Source organism: Oryza brachyantha, chromosome 6 (assembly GCF_000231095.2).
Source record: "Oryza brachyantha chromosome 6, ObraRS2, whole genome shotgun sequence".
NCBI lineage: Eukaryota > Viridiplantae > Streptophyta > Magnoliopsida > Poales > Poaceae > Oryza > Oryza brachyantha.
In genome coordinates, this window is record NC_023168.2 from 13,967,811 (window position 1) to 13,985,136 (window position 17,326).

Here is a 17,326-nt window from a genome sequence, read left to right on the forward strand (position 1 = left end):
AAGATCCCGCCAGCCCTTAGCCAACGTGCCGCTCATCCCAATGCCGCCGTGCCATGCCGCGCAACTAACACCATTTCCGATTTTCCCAAATCTATTTATTTATCACCTATATATTCCGAAATGCAAAAAAAACCATATAAAAAACAAATATATAAATTATTAAATAGTAAAAAAGGAAAAAAAAAAAGAAAGAGGCTTCGCTTTGTGCTCCTCCTCCTCCTACTACTTATAGCCAACCTCCCCGAAAACGATCCCTCCTGCTCGCGTCGCAGCGCAGCGCAGCTCCGCCTATTTTTTCCTTTTTTCCATCCCTCCCCTCGATTTATTGCGCGAGTAATAATAATAAAAATTCCACCCCAAAATTTGCTCCTCCGATTCGATTCTGCCACTTCTCTCCTCGCGTGCGGTGCAGCGATCGGAGCTTCGATCCGCGCCGAGATGGTTGCCGTGGCGGCGGAGGCCCCGATCCGCGCCGACGCCGTGGCGCCGGATGCCGACGCCCCCCGGGAGGTGGAGGAGGAGGTGGTGGGGGAGGAGGAGGCTGCGGCGGCGGCGGCCGGGAAGGACAGCGGGGAGGAGGTGAGGGAGTACAAGAGCGACGCGAGGAAGCTGGAGGAGCTGTTCAAGAAGCTGAACCCCTCGGCCGAGGAGTTCGTGCCGCTGTCGCGCCGCCGCGGCGGGGAGACCCCGCGCCGGCTGTCGGCCGACGCGCCCGTGTTCGTGTCCCCCGCCGCGATCGACTTCTACCCGCACCACCCGGTGCCGACGTTGCAGCCGCCGCCGCCGCCGCCGCCGCCGATGCAGGTGGTGCCGGTGGTGGTGGCAGGTGGCGGGGGCGCGGGGTTGGACTCCAGCAGCGACGGATCCACCAACGGCCAGCCGAATCGACGGGTAATCGATCACCTAATCGCGCTGTTTGGTTAGGTTGAGATTAGTTTCTGCGGTGGCGGGGTTTGGCGTAGTTCATCGTGGCATGATCGATCTCGATCGGTGTCGGTCGATCGGATTTGGGGTTTAGGGTGATGTTGATGTCTCCATTTTCGGAGTTCTGGTCTCTGACGGGATCATTCGAGATGTTTGATGTTTCTTGGGCGAGGGGGGGTTTATTTCTAGTTGGGTTATGATATTTATGTGATCAATATAAGACGAATTTTCTTCAAAAAGCAAATTGATTTTTATCTTCTATCCAGCTCTTCTATACAAGAGCTGTCAAGTCGGTTCATTTTTTGGATGTTTGTTTACTGATAATTCCTGTGATACATTGATGAATGTTGGCTGGATGTATTTTTGATTTGACTTCAAAAATACATTTCTGTAGTCACTCGAGTATTTTTATGTTGACGTTTTTGTTGGAGAGCTGCGAAGTGTACAGTTCTGTAGTCACTCGAGTATTTTGGGCTTTACTTTTTTATTTGTTGATAATGATAAGATGTATTTTGTTACAGAGAAGGAATAGTTTCAACCAAGGGAGGAGGAGGATGGGAGGCCGGCCACGACGAACTGATAGGGAGGATAGTGTGCGGCGAACTGTCTATGTGTCGGACATCGATCAGCATGTGAGAATATAGTAGTGAATGAGCTTTTTTTACATTTGTTTTTGACATTTATTTTCCTGATTGATTGACCAGAAGCTTGATCCATTTATTTGCAGGTGACTGAACAGAAGCTTGCTGAAGTTTTCTCAAATTGTGGACAAGTATGTTTTGGATAGTTTTCATTTTAAATACATATGTGAGAAGATGAACTTTCTCTTTTCTTGAAAACAAACAAGCGAAGTTGGTTGTCTTCCCTGACTTAAAAATTTTCAAGTGAAGAGAATTTTGTTGTTATCATCAACAACAAGAACAACAATAACAATAACAATTAGTCCCAAGCAAGTTGACGTAGGCTAGAGATGAAAGCCAAGTCAAACCACATGAACCAAAAGGTAAAAATGTACTCAAAATATTACTAACATGTTGACAAATATTTTGTATTAAAATACTTGGATGAGTTCTGTATTTTCCTGCATATTTCTAGCTATAAAACTGACATATATGTATAGTATTTTGCTGAGTAGATTTAAATTCATTTTGGTTAGTACTTTATAACACCAGAGCGGCAAAGAGTGATTTTGCATTGTAAGTATGGAACATAACTTTTCTCTATGGTAAATGACTAAGTTTAGTTGGAGCCGCCCTAAAGTTAGCATTTAGTTGAATGCCACTCTAGAACAAGTACAACAGTTACTTTACGCAGCTGCTTGATTTAGATTGCGACCTTGCCTAAGCTCAAGCTATCTGTGGGCTGAACAGATTGTGACCTAGCTACTATGACCAACTTGAACTTGTTAGAACAATTTATTACTGGCAAGGGGTAATAATTTAGAAAAATGGAGATCAAAAGATGAAAAATGGAAGAAACTCGCAGGAAGGCATCGGTTAATATTTTAGTTGACGTAGCATTTGATGGAACCAATATTTTGTACTTACAATTTTTTTAAATGCATACTTCAGCGTGCAGGCAATGATGTTTCTCTTTCTGTAATGTAAACTGAATGCAACTGCAATGCTAAAAATTCTGAGCTTCAATGCTTCATTGTTTTGTTTCAGTAACATCATGTAACGCATCTGCATCAGATGTTTATACAAATATGTATATGCAATAGTAACATGATGTAAGGCATCTCCAAGTTAATTGTGGTTGATTATCAAGGGAAGTCAAAATAGTTGTGTGCTCAGATTGATAAGCATTAGTTGTATACCCTATTTGCCCCAGCTACAATAAAATGCCGGAACTTTATATCATTCATACTGAGTGATGTCCTGAGCAAAGTTTAGGCACAACAGTGTTGTACTATTGTTTCTATACCTTTTATAGAGATTTTTCTTAAATGGGGTTGATTCTGAGTTAAAGTTTAACTCCCTTGAAATTTCAAGTGTAATTTCTTTCTAGGAAACCCAGTAAACTGTTCCCTTCCACGGTAGCACCAATACAACTTTCGTGGGCAAGTCACTTTTACTGAGCTGATGTTTTAGTTCAGATGAGCTAAAACATATGTCTCAAGACATATTTCTGTTGTGTCTTTCAGTTTTTAGAATGCCAACCATATGTCTCGAATCTCGGTTGCTGGCTATGACACGTTTAAATATTTGGTAGTCAGGCTTTAATAACCACATTTCTTCCGAGCTGCATGCAAATGATGTACATAATGTTTAATTCTTAACAAGCTGGACTGAATTTCACACCATCCTAATGAATACAGTCATCAATGACCAATAATAGGCACCTTTCAAGAAACATTAACGCTCCATAAGCACAATGTTTGAAGCCATATGGTGTACATAGGTAGATGCGCACACATATTCTGCATACTAGTTCATCCCCGATTGATTCTGTCTCTCTTATGAACTTTTTCTGCACGGGTAACACTTTATGCTACCTTTTACCTCATAGTCAATACTAGTGTTTTCTTACAACCATCTTCTGCACTTATAGGTGGTAGATTGCCGTATCTGTGGTGACCCAAATTCAGTGCTGCGTTTTGCCTTTATCGAGTTTGCTGATGATGGTAATTCCATGCAAATTCATCTGGTATGCTCATTTGTTGCAGTAAGAAGCAATCCTGACTGAAGTTTTCCTTTTCCTGCAGTTGGTGCAAGAGCAGCTTTAACACTTGGTGGAACTGTGCTTGGTTATTACCCTGTGAGAGTTCTGCCATCTAAGACCGCAATTTTGCCAGTGAACCCGAAATTTTTGCCTCGAGTAAGTAAACATATTTGAGTGTTTTGATATAATGCAACTTATTCATCTCCAAGATCTGTAAGAATATCACCCTCATCTTTTTACTTCTGCTTCTGCTTATAAGACAAAATTTGAATTTTCAACCTTAAATTTGCAGTAGATTTTATAATTTTTTCATCGTAGTTTGTTTTTCAGCATTGGCTTTTATTGCCAAGAACAAGTATATAAAAATTCTATTCACAAATTATTTTTTATTTGCAAATATGCCAGTCACTCCCTATGTTAACCTTAATTTCATTTCTACTTGCAGACAGAGGACGAGAAAGAAATGGTGTCCAGGACGGTCTATTGTACTAACATCGATAAGAATGTATGCTGATCTCTCTATGATATGCTTATAATTGCACATATGTAAACTTACATCTAACAGTTAGACCTACACCATTTAGTCCAATGCTTTGTGAACTTTTGAGCAAACTAGCTGAGGACTCACAAGGTTACTAGTGTCCAAATCACTCCCTTAAGTAATCTGACCTGCTAAGCACTTGAAGCAAAGCAATTGAATGAGTGTGATATCAGTGAATCAAGAAAACACCATTTGTCATAAACATATACTTTTTTATCTGAGAAATGACAGCTGTAAACTATTTTTTTTTCTGAAATCATTTATGAGTTCAGCTTTCTTTGATAGTGCAAATCCTTGATTCATAAAACAAGCTTCTGTAACTTCCCTGGTCAAGAGAAACATTTACCACTCAGTGCAGTTTTATGGGTATTCCTCTTGTGTGTCCCAAGTAAGATGACATCGATGTGGACTACTGATAACATTGGGCCTCTAAAGATCCCAAGTTCCCAGCTGAGTCTTAATTTTACTTAATCTTGAGTTAGTATCCTGATTAAAACCAATTTACACACAGTTGGCCAGTTATAGTAGATCCTTGGCTCCTTGCCTGCATGACTTTGATGTAAAAATTCCATGAAGAAAATACATGTTTTCATCACACACTCCAGAAAATAGCTGACTTGATGAAGGGCTGAACCAATAATTTGTCAGGGTTGAGTGAGGACTTTCTTTTTTAATCTGTGCATAGCTTGTTTTGGAACTCATGATTGTGTAGCCGACTGGGTGGTGTCTCTTAATAAGGACATCATTAATAATTGGATTCTGATTTCCTACCATGTGGTGTAATGTCATTGTGCCATGAAGTCTCAAGTTATTCTTTTGTAGCTATACTATTTTGTTGTTCTCTTCTACCATCAAACTTCCAATTGTAGTCTGAACAAAAGTAAAGTGGAGTTGGATTTTGCCCTTGTTCACTTCTCAATCCTCAAATATTAATAGCCATAGAATTTCTAAAAAGAAATTGGTAACCTGGATAAAGTAATCATCTACCATCTGACAAAATTTGAAGTCCAAAGTCACTCTACACAGTGAACAACAAAATTAACAAATTCAGCACATTCTACAGCACTTCTCATAACCAGCTTTGTGTTTTTTGCTCCTAGATATCTATAAAGGAATTTAGCCTTCCATGTTGTGGCAGTGGTATACAACATTATATTCAGTGTTAAAATTCTCAGATATTTTATTGACCATTTGTGTCACTGGCAAGAGATGAGGGTATGTGCCCTTAAGTTGTAAATTGGCTTTTTCTGTTAAATAAATGCCCTTCTGTTGTTTGTTTCCTAATTCTGGCACAGTAACTGTACTGTAACTTTCATTCTTTAATATATTGTTTGTAAATGTAGGTTCCTGAAGATGCTGTAAAGAGCTTCTTCGAGGGGATGTGTGGTGAAGTATGCCCAACTATTATATCTTATAGACATGTTTTTCTATGGATAAACTTGAATACTTACCTGAGTTCCCTCAAACTGTTTGTGTTTTTTTTTGTTATCTGTAGGTTGCTCGATTGAGGCTACTGGGTGATTATGTGCACTCCACATGCATCGCCTTTGTTGAGTTTGTTCAAGTAAGTAAAAATATAAAATAACGAATTTTACTTTACATACAGAAAGTTAATGAGAACTTATCATTTTATGTTATTGAAAAATGCTGCTAATCATTAAAGAGGCCACCAATGAATTAAGTTCTATGTGCACTCTTTTCCATAATCTGTTGTTTTGCCACAAGTACATAACAGAAAAAAAATGAAAGCAGAATTGAATTGCTTTTTTTTCCCTTGACAATAGAATAATACTATTTGATTTTTTTTAATAATTGAAATTAAGCTTATAATCCTTTTTTAATGTTTCATTTACTTTAAGCATTTCATTGTCTTGTTTGTGCTGTTATATTTGAATGATACAATTTTGTAATAAGTTTGTTATAAAAAATATGGAGTATGGAGTTTATCTCTCTCTGTCATGGCCATTGGGTCAGAAGTTATTTACGTGTCACATAGAGTTGGAGATTGTTAGTATAGGATTAGGATAATGAGTCCCGTTCTATATATTGAAGGACCCTATCTAGGTCTGCAGGAGAGATGACTCAATCTAATGTCTACCCTGTGTGGTCCTTCCTAAGACGGAGGATCCTAATCCTATCCTAACAAACCCTGACCCTCGATCCAACTAAGCCATTTACGTAATGGCTAATCCTATCCTAATAAACTCTAGATTATCCAACTAAGTGCCCAATGCACATGATAACCTTGAGGGGCCACATGCTACGTTAACTATTAAAAGACTAATAGGGTGTAATAAGATGCTACATTACATACTAAAAGGCTAAGTACTAATAGGGTGTAACAAGATGCTACATTAAATACTAAAAGGCTAAAAGGGCGTAACAAGAGGTGAGTTTTGAAGATACCCAAAACCTGAATGGACTAATATAACTGTTGAGCTGGAGTATTGAATGTTACCCTCGCAATATAAGTGGAACAACCACTGTCAATTAGTAAGGCAAGCAACATGGCAGTTGTGGTAACTGATGGTTCTTTAACGTCTCTTGGGTTCTTTGAAAAGTCTCTTAGCTGAAGTCACTTTATTCTGTGCAGCTTCTGATATGGTAGTTTGAGAGATAGTCAGAGAAGTAATCGAAGTTAAATCAAGTGAGTTCCAACAGCTCACTGAATTTTGTAGAGAAGAAAAATGACCACGGAAATAGCCCAAGTTAAATGGATCGAGTAACAACAGCTCTCATTGAATTTTTCTAGAGAAGAAAATGATCCCAATGCTAAGATTGTCAGGATTTGTCTTTTCATAAGAATTGAACGCTAAGCATGCAATTTACTCATCCACATCCATGAATAGAAAATTCAGATGAGGGCATGAGGCTGCATACGACTCAGATTTTCTAAAATCCTCTGAGCTCATATGTAATCCCTGAATATGTTTGTAATAGGGTACCTTCATAATGCGTCATCTCGTGCATAATCTTATTCTCATTGCCCTAATTTCGCCCTTCTAATTCTATTTCACTAAAACCTGTTGTGCCAGTACCTTGCACATATGCAACATAAATGATTTCTCCCTTGCTAGGTGTTGACCATTTTACACTTTGCTCATGCAGGCAGACTCTGCTATTCTTGCCCTGAGCTGCAGTGGCATGGTCCTTGGTGCGCTTCCTGTCAGGCAAGCAGATTACTCCCTATGCTTGTTTCAAACTATTGTAACTGGTTAAAGCTCGATTGCGCAATAGACCTAACTCTTCTCTTGCTCTGTGCTTTGCAGGGTGAGCCCATCGAAGACACCGGTCCGGCCCCGTTCTCCCCGTGTGACGTCGCACTGAAACCCGGCTCTCGTCTGAAGCCATCGTCCAGGGCAGCAATTTACGGGCAGCAAAGCCTCTCTAGTCCGTGTGGCCTTAGAGACCGTCTGTCGTGTCGCGGATCAGTAATTGTCGTCGAAGAGAGTTTATCCTTTCGGTTATCTAGTCTAGCAGAAGGCCTTCCTACCGCACTGATGTGTTCTTGGATCAGGCAGAGACCCATCTGTATGTTCTCCGGGAGCTCTATTTTGACCCCCCTCATCTCTCACCTTTTCTGCCCTCTACTTATCACCCCCACTTTTGTTAATTTGTTATGGATGGATGCTGTAGCGGCCTTTGACAGGCAATTGGAACAAATAATGTCTATGGCTTGTCCTCTTTTCACCTGCTACGCTGTGATTCAATTCATCCCTTTAACTTGGAGTAATCTGTTGGTGTTCATATTCAAGAACAAAAATCTTGACGTTCTCTGGACACTCGTAATGTTGCAGGGTCTTGGACGGTTTGTTGCCGGAAGAGATTCCGCGGTTGGTGTGGTTGTTCAGGTAAAATCTTAGCTTGTCACGTGTATGCCTTCGTCTGATATTCTGATTTCCGCGTTCTCCATTTTTAACCTTAAAAAATTTATAGTTGATCCTTGTATTTTATTCATTGTAGTTTGTTTTTGAGTCTTGCTTTTTAGATTGTTAAGAATATGTATATAAAAATTTTATTTCTAAACTATTTTTATTTGTAAATGTGCCGCTTTACTTATTTGTGAAAACAAGTCAAAAGATTGGCGCCCTGGGATCTCTGTGGGGTGTGCACGATGGTGGCTATCTTCAGCTACCTCTTTCAAAATATACTTCTAATACATAATTAATTGGCCCTTATAATAAATGGAAAATGTATAAGCGGGTTTGAGACGTGAATAATTTGATAGTAATTTTTGCATTTGTCTGTACAGACAAAGTATAAGTTCTTTATCGGGTTGTTTGGCTTCAGGAAAATACCCGTCTCGTGAAACATGCCCTGTCGGCAATGTCGTGTCAGACAGCAGCTGTTCATCGCATGAGCACTTTTCTTTTTCTACTAATTTCGGAGCGCAAAAGATTTTTTTTTCTCTTTTCGCTATTCCCATAATTTTAATGTTTGACGGTTGATTTTTTAACATACGTCTAATCATTTATTTTATTTAAGAAATTTGTGTAAAAAATCTAAATCAGTCTGGAAAGGAATTATAACAATAAAATAAATTATATGAAATTAAATAATATTTGAATGATAGTTTTTGTTGGTAAAAAGCCACCTTACACCTTACCCCTGTTTACCTAAGCATTTGAGTAGTACGTTGGACTGTTTCACTTAGCTGAGCATGTTAAAGTCACATGTTAAAGTATTGTACCTAGTGACATCTTGGAGTATTCTAACTAGTAGTATATTGGGGTGTTCTACCTAGTAGCATATTAAAATATTCTACTTGCTAGTCATAAATTGCGGCATATATGCATAGTTCGATGTATGTACATATTTCGGTGTATATACATATTCCGATGTATGTGCGTGATCCGATGTATATGCCTTAAGAGGGGCCCTTTTACCCATTCGTCCAAACCTGCCTATTGGTATGTTGAGCCAATATGCTCAATTGGCATGTTGAGGCATTATGCTTAGTTGACATGTTGAGACAATGTGGACACAAGTGTTAGGTCATTGTGCTTTGAAAAATGTCTCGACAGACGACAAACATATAAGGGTTGTATCAGAATGTACGAATACTTGAATAGGGACAAGGACAAAGCTTGCCAAACAAAACACAAAGAAGCTTGCCGGAGACGACTACTAGGTATATCTAAGTATATCCTTACTAGATGCCTGGGGACCAATACTCAAGTAACCAAAACAGTTGGCAACGTGGTTCCAAAGAACTAAAGACTTTACGTTTGTACCCTCAAGCTCTATGTGTAACTGCCCATGGGTAACCTAGTAATCGTACAAGGAGAGTTTGGAACTATAAAAGCTCGTACCCTCATCTTATAAAATTCAAGTTTAACAATATAAACAGTGTTGAAGTATTTAGAGTATCTTCTACGCTTGAATTCTTTCCGTGTGTGCAACTAGTATTTGTTGTCATTGTATATACACTAGTGACGTAAAGTCAAAAATTAACGGCATTGAACAGTAAAACCTTCATATTAAGTCCATTTTTAGTTTAAGTTCATTTTTCATTTTTTAATATAATGTTTTAACTCTTGCCTTATTTGAATTTTTTTTGCAATTAATATTTTTATTACTACTATATGTTAAAACATGAATAATACTTTATGAATGACTAATTTTTTAAATTTCTTTTTTATAAATTTTTTAAAGTTTTTTTTATAAATTTTTTAAATAAGACGAATAGTCAAACTTTGGACACAAAAATCAAAAACTAAAGTTATTATGGATGGATGTAGTATTAGATATTAAATTTTAATTACATTATTTATAATATTTAATAGTTCTGAAAGAATAAGATAATATTTTATCTTCATGTATATAGAAAAGATAACCGTTACTCTCAACTGTCAAGGCGTGATCACTCCTCCCTCCGTTCCAAAATAAATTAATCTTTTGCTTTTTTCTATAATGTTTGACTCTTTGTCTTATTAAAAAAATCATGATTAATATTTTTATTTTTATTAGAAGATAAATCATGAATAGTTTTTTACGTGTGACTAATCTTTTCAATTTCTTGAAATTTTTTTAAATAAGATGGATGGTCATACGCTGTACATGGATAGTCAAAGTTTGTCTTATTTAGGGATGAAGGTAGTAGATTAGTTATGAAATATACTAACTTCGTCCCATAATAACTCTATTTTTCAGTTTTTTGATATAATGTTTTGACTCTTTGTCTTATTTAAAAAAATTGCGATTAATATTTTTATTGTTAAATATGAATAGTACTTTATGCGTGACTAATTTTGTAAAGTTTTTATATAAAATTTTTAAATAAGACGAATGGTCAAATATTAAACAAGGAAAAACAAAAAATAAAGTTATTACGGGACGGAGGTAGCAGGTTAGTTATGAAATACTACCTCCGTCCCATAATAACTCTATTTTTTTAGCTTTTTGATACAATGTTTTGACTCTTAGTGTTATTTAAAACTTTTTTGTGATTAATATTTTTATTATTAGTAGATGATAAAACATGAATAGTACTTTATGCTTGACTAATTTTTTAAAGTTTTTATACAAAATTTTCAAATAAAACGAGTGGTCAAACGTGGAACACGAAAAAACGAAAAATAAAATTATTACGGGACGGAGGCAATAGACCAGTGGCATATTGGGTTGGGAAAAAGTTCATTTTGACTCTCCCAACCCCTCGACCATGCGCCAAGTTCAATTTATATCATTGAAACATAAAATTATACCAGACCTTACTTAAGTATCTTAACTCCGACCAGACCTTACTTAAGTATCTTAACTCCGACCAGACCTTACTTAAGTATCTTAACTCCGTGTCTCCATGGATTATTTTCATTATGGTTTTAGGTGATGTAATATGTTGACCTGGTCAGACGGGTTGAATCAGCATTCTTCTCTTTCTTTCCGACATTCGGTACATATAGTAGGACGGGTAGCAGTGTAGTATATATTTTTATAAGTATATTAAATATTTTATTTAAAACTTTGATAAGATATATTTAGCAATTCATCTATTTTAATATGAAAAATTATACATAAAATATTGTAATGTTATACATTTTAGTTTTAATTTTATCCTATAATATTTTTATTATACTACTATCAACATGGTATAAGAAAATCAAACATGGTATAAGAAAATCAGATCCGTTGGATCTAAAGTAATAGACGACTCGTGGTTATAGAAGGGTATCTTAAAAAAATCCGAAGCAAATCATCTACTTTTTTAACTTTGAGTGTCTGACATATTGATACTATTTCTTAGTAAGCAATAACGCACGTTAGAGGACAACATGCTACGAGAGACTCGTCCCACGTGAACGAGCTCAAGAGACGATGATGGATGGGTGACGAAATCCTCAAGAGATGATGGCGCACGGTGAAAACTGAGGATGGTCTAAGCTACAAAGTCGCCTCCACCCTAGATCGGAGGCTCGAGCTGTAAGTAAGTAGTGGTGCAAACCCGACTGCCGACACCGTGGGCCTTGACCACCGCGAGAGCGCGACGGAGCTCCCCAGGGCACGATTGGCGCGGAGCCATACGTCGGCGTCGAGAGGCCGGACCGGGCGATCCAATGCTCAACAAGCCGGGCCTTGATGCGCAATTCTAGCATTTCTGAGGGCCCTGTTTCTTTGCCGCCACTTGCATATTCGTGTGGGCTGCAGGCCCGTTTTAGTCTTCAGCCCAGGAAACCCGCCCCGACCCGTATTTTCTTGAAATCACGACAAAACAAGAAGGACAATTCATTTTCAAGTCTAATATTGATTTTATCCATTCTTTTTAGGGTTTTTGTTTTTGACCCTCTTTTGTTGAACCGAATGAACTGTTTGCCCTATTTTGGATAGAAGTTATGTTGACCGTTAGTTGACCAATATATTTAGTTTAAAAAATAAAAGATTTAATTCCCGAAATAATTAATGACGAAATTACCCTGTTTAAAAATTATATGTTTTAAACATTTGAATTAATAATATATTGCTTTTGTATATTTCTATAAAACTTATATTTTTTTAAAAAATATGACATAGTTTTGAAGCCCTGTCAAATATTTTTAAAAATTTATAAGTTTTTAAACAAGACATTTGAATTAATAATATATTATTTTTACATATTTATATGATTTAGAACAGAGGGTAACAACACAAATGACAAAAAAACGGATCAAAATGATATTCTTGTGCAGGGGTAAAATAGTCGTTTAACACCGTTAGTCCTTGTGGATGAAGGGACAACCGGTTCGTTCAATTCAAAAAGTAAGGGAAAAAACAAAAACCCTAAAAAGATCGAGCAAAATCAGGTGGTGTTTAGATTGAGAAAATTTTTGAGAGAAGTGTCACGTCAAATGTTTGACCGGATGTCGGAAGGGGTTTTTGGACACGAATGAGAAAACGAATTTCACGGCTAGCCTAGAAACCGCGAGACGAATCTTTTGAGCCTAATTAGTCTGTTATTAGCACATGTTGATTAGTTTTTTGATTTATCTATGTTTAATTCTTTATTTAGATGTCCAAAAAATTGATGAGATGTTTTTGAAAATTTTTTTGAGAAAAACAGGATATTAAAACCTGAAACAGGAGTGAAGCGAGATTGCCCAAAAAGACAGCAAGGAACCTTTACCACTTTTGACCGGCCGCGGGTGGGCCCCACCACCTACCTCCGTCCGTCGCGCGAATTCTACTCACGCCGAGCTGCCTCTGCTGTCACTGAGCTGAGCCCCCCTGAGCTCCTTCCTTCCTTCCTTCCTTCCCACCCCGATCGATCACTGGCCATGGCCTCCTCCTCCTCCTCCTCCGCCTTGCTCCGCCGCCGCACCTACCCCAACTTCTGCGCCTTCGCGCCGCTCCGCCCGACCAGGCAACCCGCGGCTTCCACTTCCAGAGCCCCCGTCGCTCCTCCGCCCGACCACCACCAGGACGCCGCCGCCGCCGCTGGCCACGATCCTTCGCCGGAGGAGGAGGAGCGTGCGGATGTGGCGGCGGGGGCGCTGCGGGTGGGGATCGTCGGGTTCGGCAACTTCGGGCAGTTCATCGCGCGGGGGATCCAGCGGCGGGGCCACGCCGTGCTGGCCACCTCCAGATCCGACTACTTCGGCTACTGCGCCCGCCGCGGGATCCGCTTCTTCGCCACCGCCGACGCTCTCTGCGACGCCGGCCCCGACGTGCTGCTCCTCTGCAGCTCCATTCTCTCCACGGAGGCCGTCGTCCGTGCCGTTCCCTTCCACAAGCTCCGCCCCGACGCCATCGTCGCCGACGTGCTCTCCGTCAAGCAGTTCCCCCGCAACCTCCTCCTCGAGGTACTACTCCTCTACTACATACTTGTGCGAAATCCATCCAATGATCACAACATCCGCTAGCTTAGCACACCAAAACACCATCTTCAATCAGAGTTTGCTGCATCCGGTTCCAACTCAACATCTACACGCCACTGTGGTTGTTGGAATTGATGATCACACACACTTGAAGAAGCTCGCTCTAAACCTAACTACTATTCGTTTGGTCTTTTGTTGGTTTTGTGACTTTGTGCCGTCTGGAAGTGCCATCCACACACTAGACGACTTTCAGTTTGAGGCCCTGCCAATGCCAAGCACACGACGCCAAAACATTTTGTCTTAATGTGGGATGTGCACTCTGTACTGCTGCTAGTGTTAGTACAGTACAATGGTACTCTATCACGGTCGAAAAGAAAAGGCAAGTTATTTTCGACATTGGCAGGCATCTAAAATACAACCGATTTCTATTGTCATTTTTTTGTAGAACCCCAAAACTTGAGATAGTATGAAAGTGATATTCGAGACGAAATCTGTGCATGATTTTCATGCGCAATTACAAATATTTGAAAGGATAGTGATGTTTAAAGCCCTATACTTTGACTAAAAACATATCCAAAACAGCATGTTTTCATGACTACAGGGAAAGGGAATGCTACATTAGATTATATTTCATTAGTAATTATTTTGGAGTGGTACATTGTGTCAGATCCTCCCTCCGGGGTTTGGGATTGTGTGCACACATCCCATGTTCGGGCCAGAGAGTGGCAAACATGGCTGGAGTGGGCTCCCCTTCGTCTATGACAAGGTCCGTGTTGCTCAGGAAGGGAATCAGGCTACAAAGTGCGAGCAGTTCTTGAGCATCTTTGAGGAGGAGGTAATCCAATTGGGCAATTTATTGGCAATAATTTAGTGTTATTGTTCTTTACAACGAGTGAATTAAGGGAGTAATTCTTCATCAGCGAAATAACTTGAGAATTATTGAAGGCCTGCAAACTGTTGGCTTTTTTTTTTTTTTCTGTTGCTTCTTGATAGGGATGTAGGATGGTGGAGATGTCATGTGCAGAGCATGATCGGTATGCTGCAGGGAGTCAGTTCATCACACATACCATTGGGAGGTGAGCAACACGTTATCTATCTGAAACCATTTCACTGGTTGACCAAATGTATCTTCAGATGCTTGTTCATTGTGCACATTTATTTAATAACAGTCAAAATACTAATGTTGGGGGATTGAAACAGGATTCTGGCACAGTTAAACCTTAAGTCCACACCAATTAACACCAAGGGTTATGAGACCCTTCTGAAACTTGTAAGCAGTGTTAAGTGAAATCACACAATATCCTATACCTTCTGAGCAGTTGTTAACTATCTGCAATGTTTTTGCTGATCTTTTTTGCAGACCGAGAATACGGTAAGTGATAGTTTCGACCTGTACTATGGGCTCTTCATGTACAATATTAATGCCACAGAACAGGCAAGTTCACTATCCATCTGAGCGCTATCCTTGTTTGAAACTAGTATTAGTTACAGTCGCTTGATCAAGATTAAAATCCATAGTACCCAATGACATATGGTTGGCACAAATATTGTAGCATTTTTTTAATCTCAACAGCTTAACTGTTAAATTGTATATGAGGAGAATGTCTAGAAACATGGTGCTGAATTTCCAAAATGTTGTGTGCAGATGGAAAACCTGGAAAAGGCATTTCAGAAGGTGAAGGAGATGTTGTATGGTAGGCTCCATAATGTACTAAGGAAACAGATAGTAGAAAGGGTCCCTATCCCATAACCCCCTCCGTAATATCAAATGAAGGGCAACTCAATCCAGTGCTTCAGGCACCCCTCTCTTCTCTCCTGTATAACAATACAGAAGAAGTTGCACATACCCGTCTCTGCTATACCCTCACTTGACAAAAAGAGAATTGTGCTATCGCTCGAAAAAAGAGGGAATTATGTTATACCCTCACTTGACAAAAGAGAGTATTAGGTAAGTGCCATGGCAAATGAGTGTCAGAAAATACCATAGCATGTGAGAATGACATGTAAAAGAGGTCATAGGTAGAATTGACACATCACACATGGAGTGGTATTTAAGAATTTTGTGATATTTGCTATGGTGCCCAAAAAACATGCTAATTCTAGATGTTTTTCTCGCTGTTGTAAACTTGTAATAAGAGCTGCAAGCATACGGTGTTTCTTAGCTGATAGCTGAATATGTAAGGAATAAGATGCAATCATGTCCTCTTGGTTCTTTCATGAGTTGTAACTAAATTCATTTGTTATCCTTGCTCTTTCATGAGTTGTAAGTAAATTCATTTGTTCATTTACACGGAATATAAAATAAGTTATTACCTAAGAGAATGCCTTGCTTGGGAAAATTCATCTCTTAATGTGTATCATTTGTAATGTGTAAGAAAGAAATTTTACGGTAAAGTAACTAGATATACCAAATGTTTATCATAAAATTTTGGTACCTCTAACTACTTGGGCCTGTTCGGTAGGAGGGGGAAGGGGGTTAGTTATCCGGCGTGAGAAACATAGTAATAGATTAATACATGATTAATTAATTATTAATTATAAAAAAATATAAAATAGATTAATATGTTTTTTAAAATAACTTTTCTATAGAAAATTTTTATAAAAAATACACCGTTTAGCAGTTCGGGAAGCGTGCGTGCGGAAAAAGATAAGGGTTAGATACCTTATTTGGGTGGCCGAACACGGCCCTGATACTAGTGCTAAGTTTTTATGTTAGAAAATATGAGACCTCTAGAAAATTTCTCAACAATGGCAAAAATTCTCATAATAAGAAAAAAATATCATCCTTGATAAGGTATATCGAGGTATTATATTTTTTAGTGTAAAAATCTCTTATTTCGAAATACTTATAGGGGTATGAAATTTTTACACTTTAGTACATCTAGTTAATTTATTAATGACTATAAAACCTACTTCCTCTATTTTTTATTGTAAGAATTTTTAGCTATATCTAAATTAATCGATTGATCAATGTATATATTTTTTATATTTGTGTAGATTTATTAGTATCCATATTAATTTAGATGATGTCATAAAGTCTTATATTGTGAAATGGTGAAGTATTATATTATAAAGACTTAAAAGAAGGTATCACGTTAATTAAAAAAAAGATATATCTTAACCATTAACCATAAGATCATAGTGGGTTTATACCTAGCGGTGTATATTGAATGATGCAATTGCGTATAAAATATAGCTGTATATATGGAAATAAAATTTACGAGTTGTAAATGAAATCTAAATATATAGAAATTAAATTTAAGAGTTATATATAAAATCCAACCTTTATAGAAATAGAAGTTACGACAGGCATGTGAAAACCAAACATATTTTTATATACAGTTAAATAAAATCTTGGAATTATAGACATAACTCTATAAATAAATTATCTAGCTTTGCGCAAAACTACGCTGGGCAATTCATGAGTTTCTGGGCATGTTGTCATCCAACACGGAGAAGGTCCACACTTCACACGGAGAAAAATTGGATTATGTTCCCTTTCACCACGTCAAGATGAGCATCAGGAAATAAAAGGAGAAAAGGACGTTTTCTTACTTTCAGAAGTATGAGAGGTTCACACTTCACAGGGAGAAAAATGTATTATGTTCCCTTTCACCACGTCAAGATGAACATCAGGAAATAAAAGGAGATAGAAGTGTGAGGCATAACACACTACTATCTGTCTGTTTTTTTTTATTGCAGAGCAGATTGATTAACAGACGGATGACGTGAAATACCTCTAGGTTAGTTCTCGGTGACAAAATATCTCAGATACTTCATGATTTTTTTTTATTTTTTAAACCTTTTTAAAAAATAATTTTATTACTAAACCTTCGGGGAAAATATTTTCACCGCATAAACCTTTTGGCCACGCCACTAACAAACGGCTTGCCACTAACATTGGCGT

The 17,326-nt window shown here is 38.2% G+C and overlaps 2 protein-coding genes across 2 annotated transcripts; both read left to right on the plus strand.

Annotated features, from left to right (window-relative positions):
- The first annotated feature begins 268 nt into the window (after positions 1 to 268).
- On the plus strand, positions 269 to 7,826 carry LOC102706110 (polyadenylate-binding protein-interacting protein 8-like). The gene is made up of 10 exons (XM_040525562.1): positions 269 to 891; positions 1,446 to 1,556; positions 1,652 to 1,696; positions 3,478 to 3,550; positions 3,632 to 3,744; positions 4,034 to 4,093; positions 5,473 to 5,520; positions 5,625 to 5,693; positions 7,238 to 7,299; positions 7,399 to 7,826. The coding sequence occupies exons 1-10, from the start codon at positions 439 to 441 to the stop codon at positions 7,454 to 7,456; spliced, it is 1,092 nt and encodes a 363-aa protein (XP_040381496.1). The 5' UTR covers positions 269 to 438; the 3' UTR covers positions 7,457 to 7,826.
- Positions 7,827 to 7,903: 77 nt separating this feature from the next.
- LOC102706391 (arogenate dehydrogenase 2, chloroplastic-like) lies at positions 7,904 to 15,622 on the plus strand. The gene is made up of 7 exons (XM_006656973.3): positions 7,904 to 7,980; positions 12,666 to 13,404; positions 14,087 to 14,254; positions 14,413 to 14,495; positions 14,620 to 14,689; positions 14,780 to 14,854; positions 15,065 to 15,622. The coding sequence occupies exons 2-7, from the start codon at positions 12,880 to 12,882 to the stop codon at positions 15,167 to 15,169; spliced, it is 1,026 nt and encodes a 341-aa protein (XP_006657036.2). The 5' UTR covers positions 7,904 to 7,980; positions 12,666 to 12,879; the 3' UTR covers positions 15,170 to 15,622.
- The last annotated feature ends 1,704 nt before the right edge of the window (positions 15,623 to 17,326 follow it).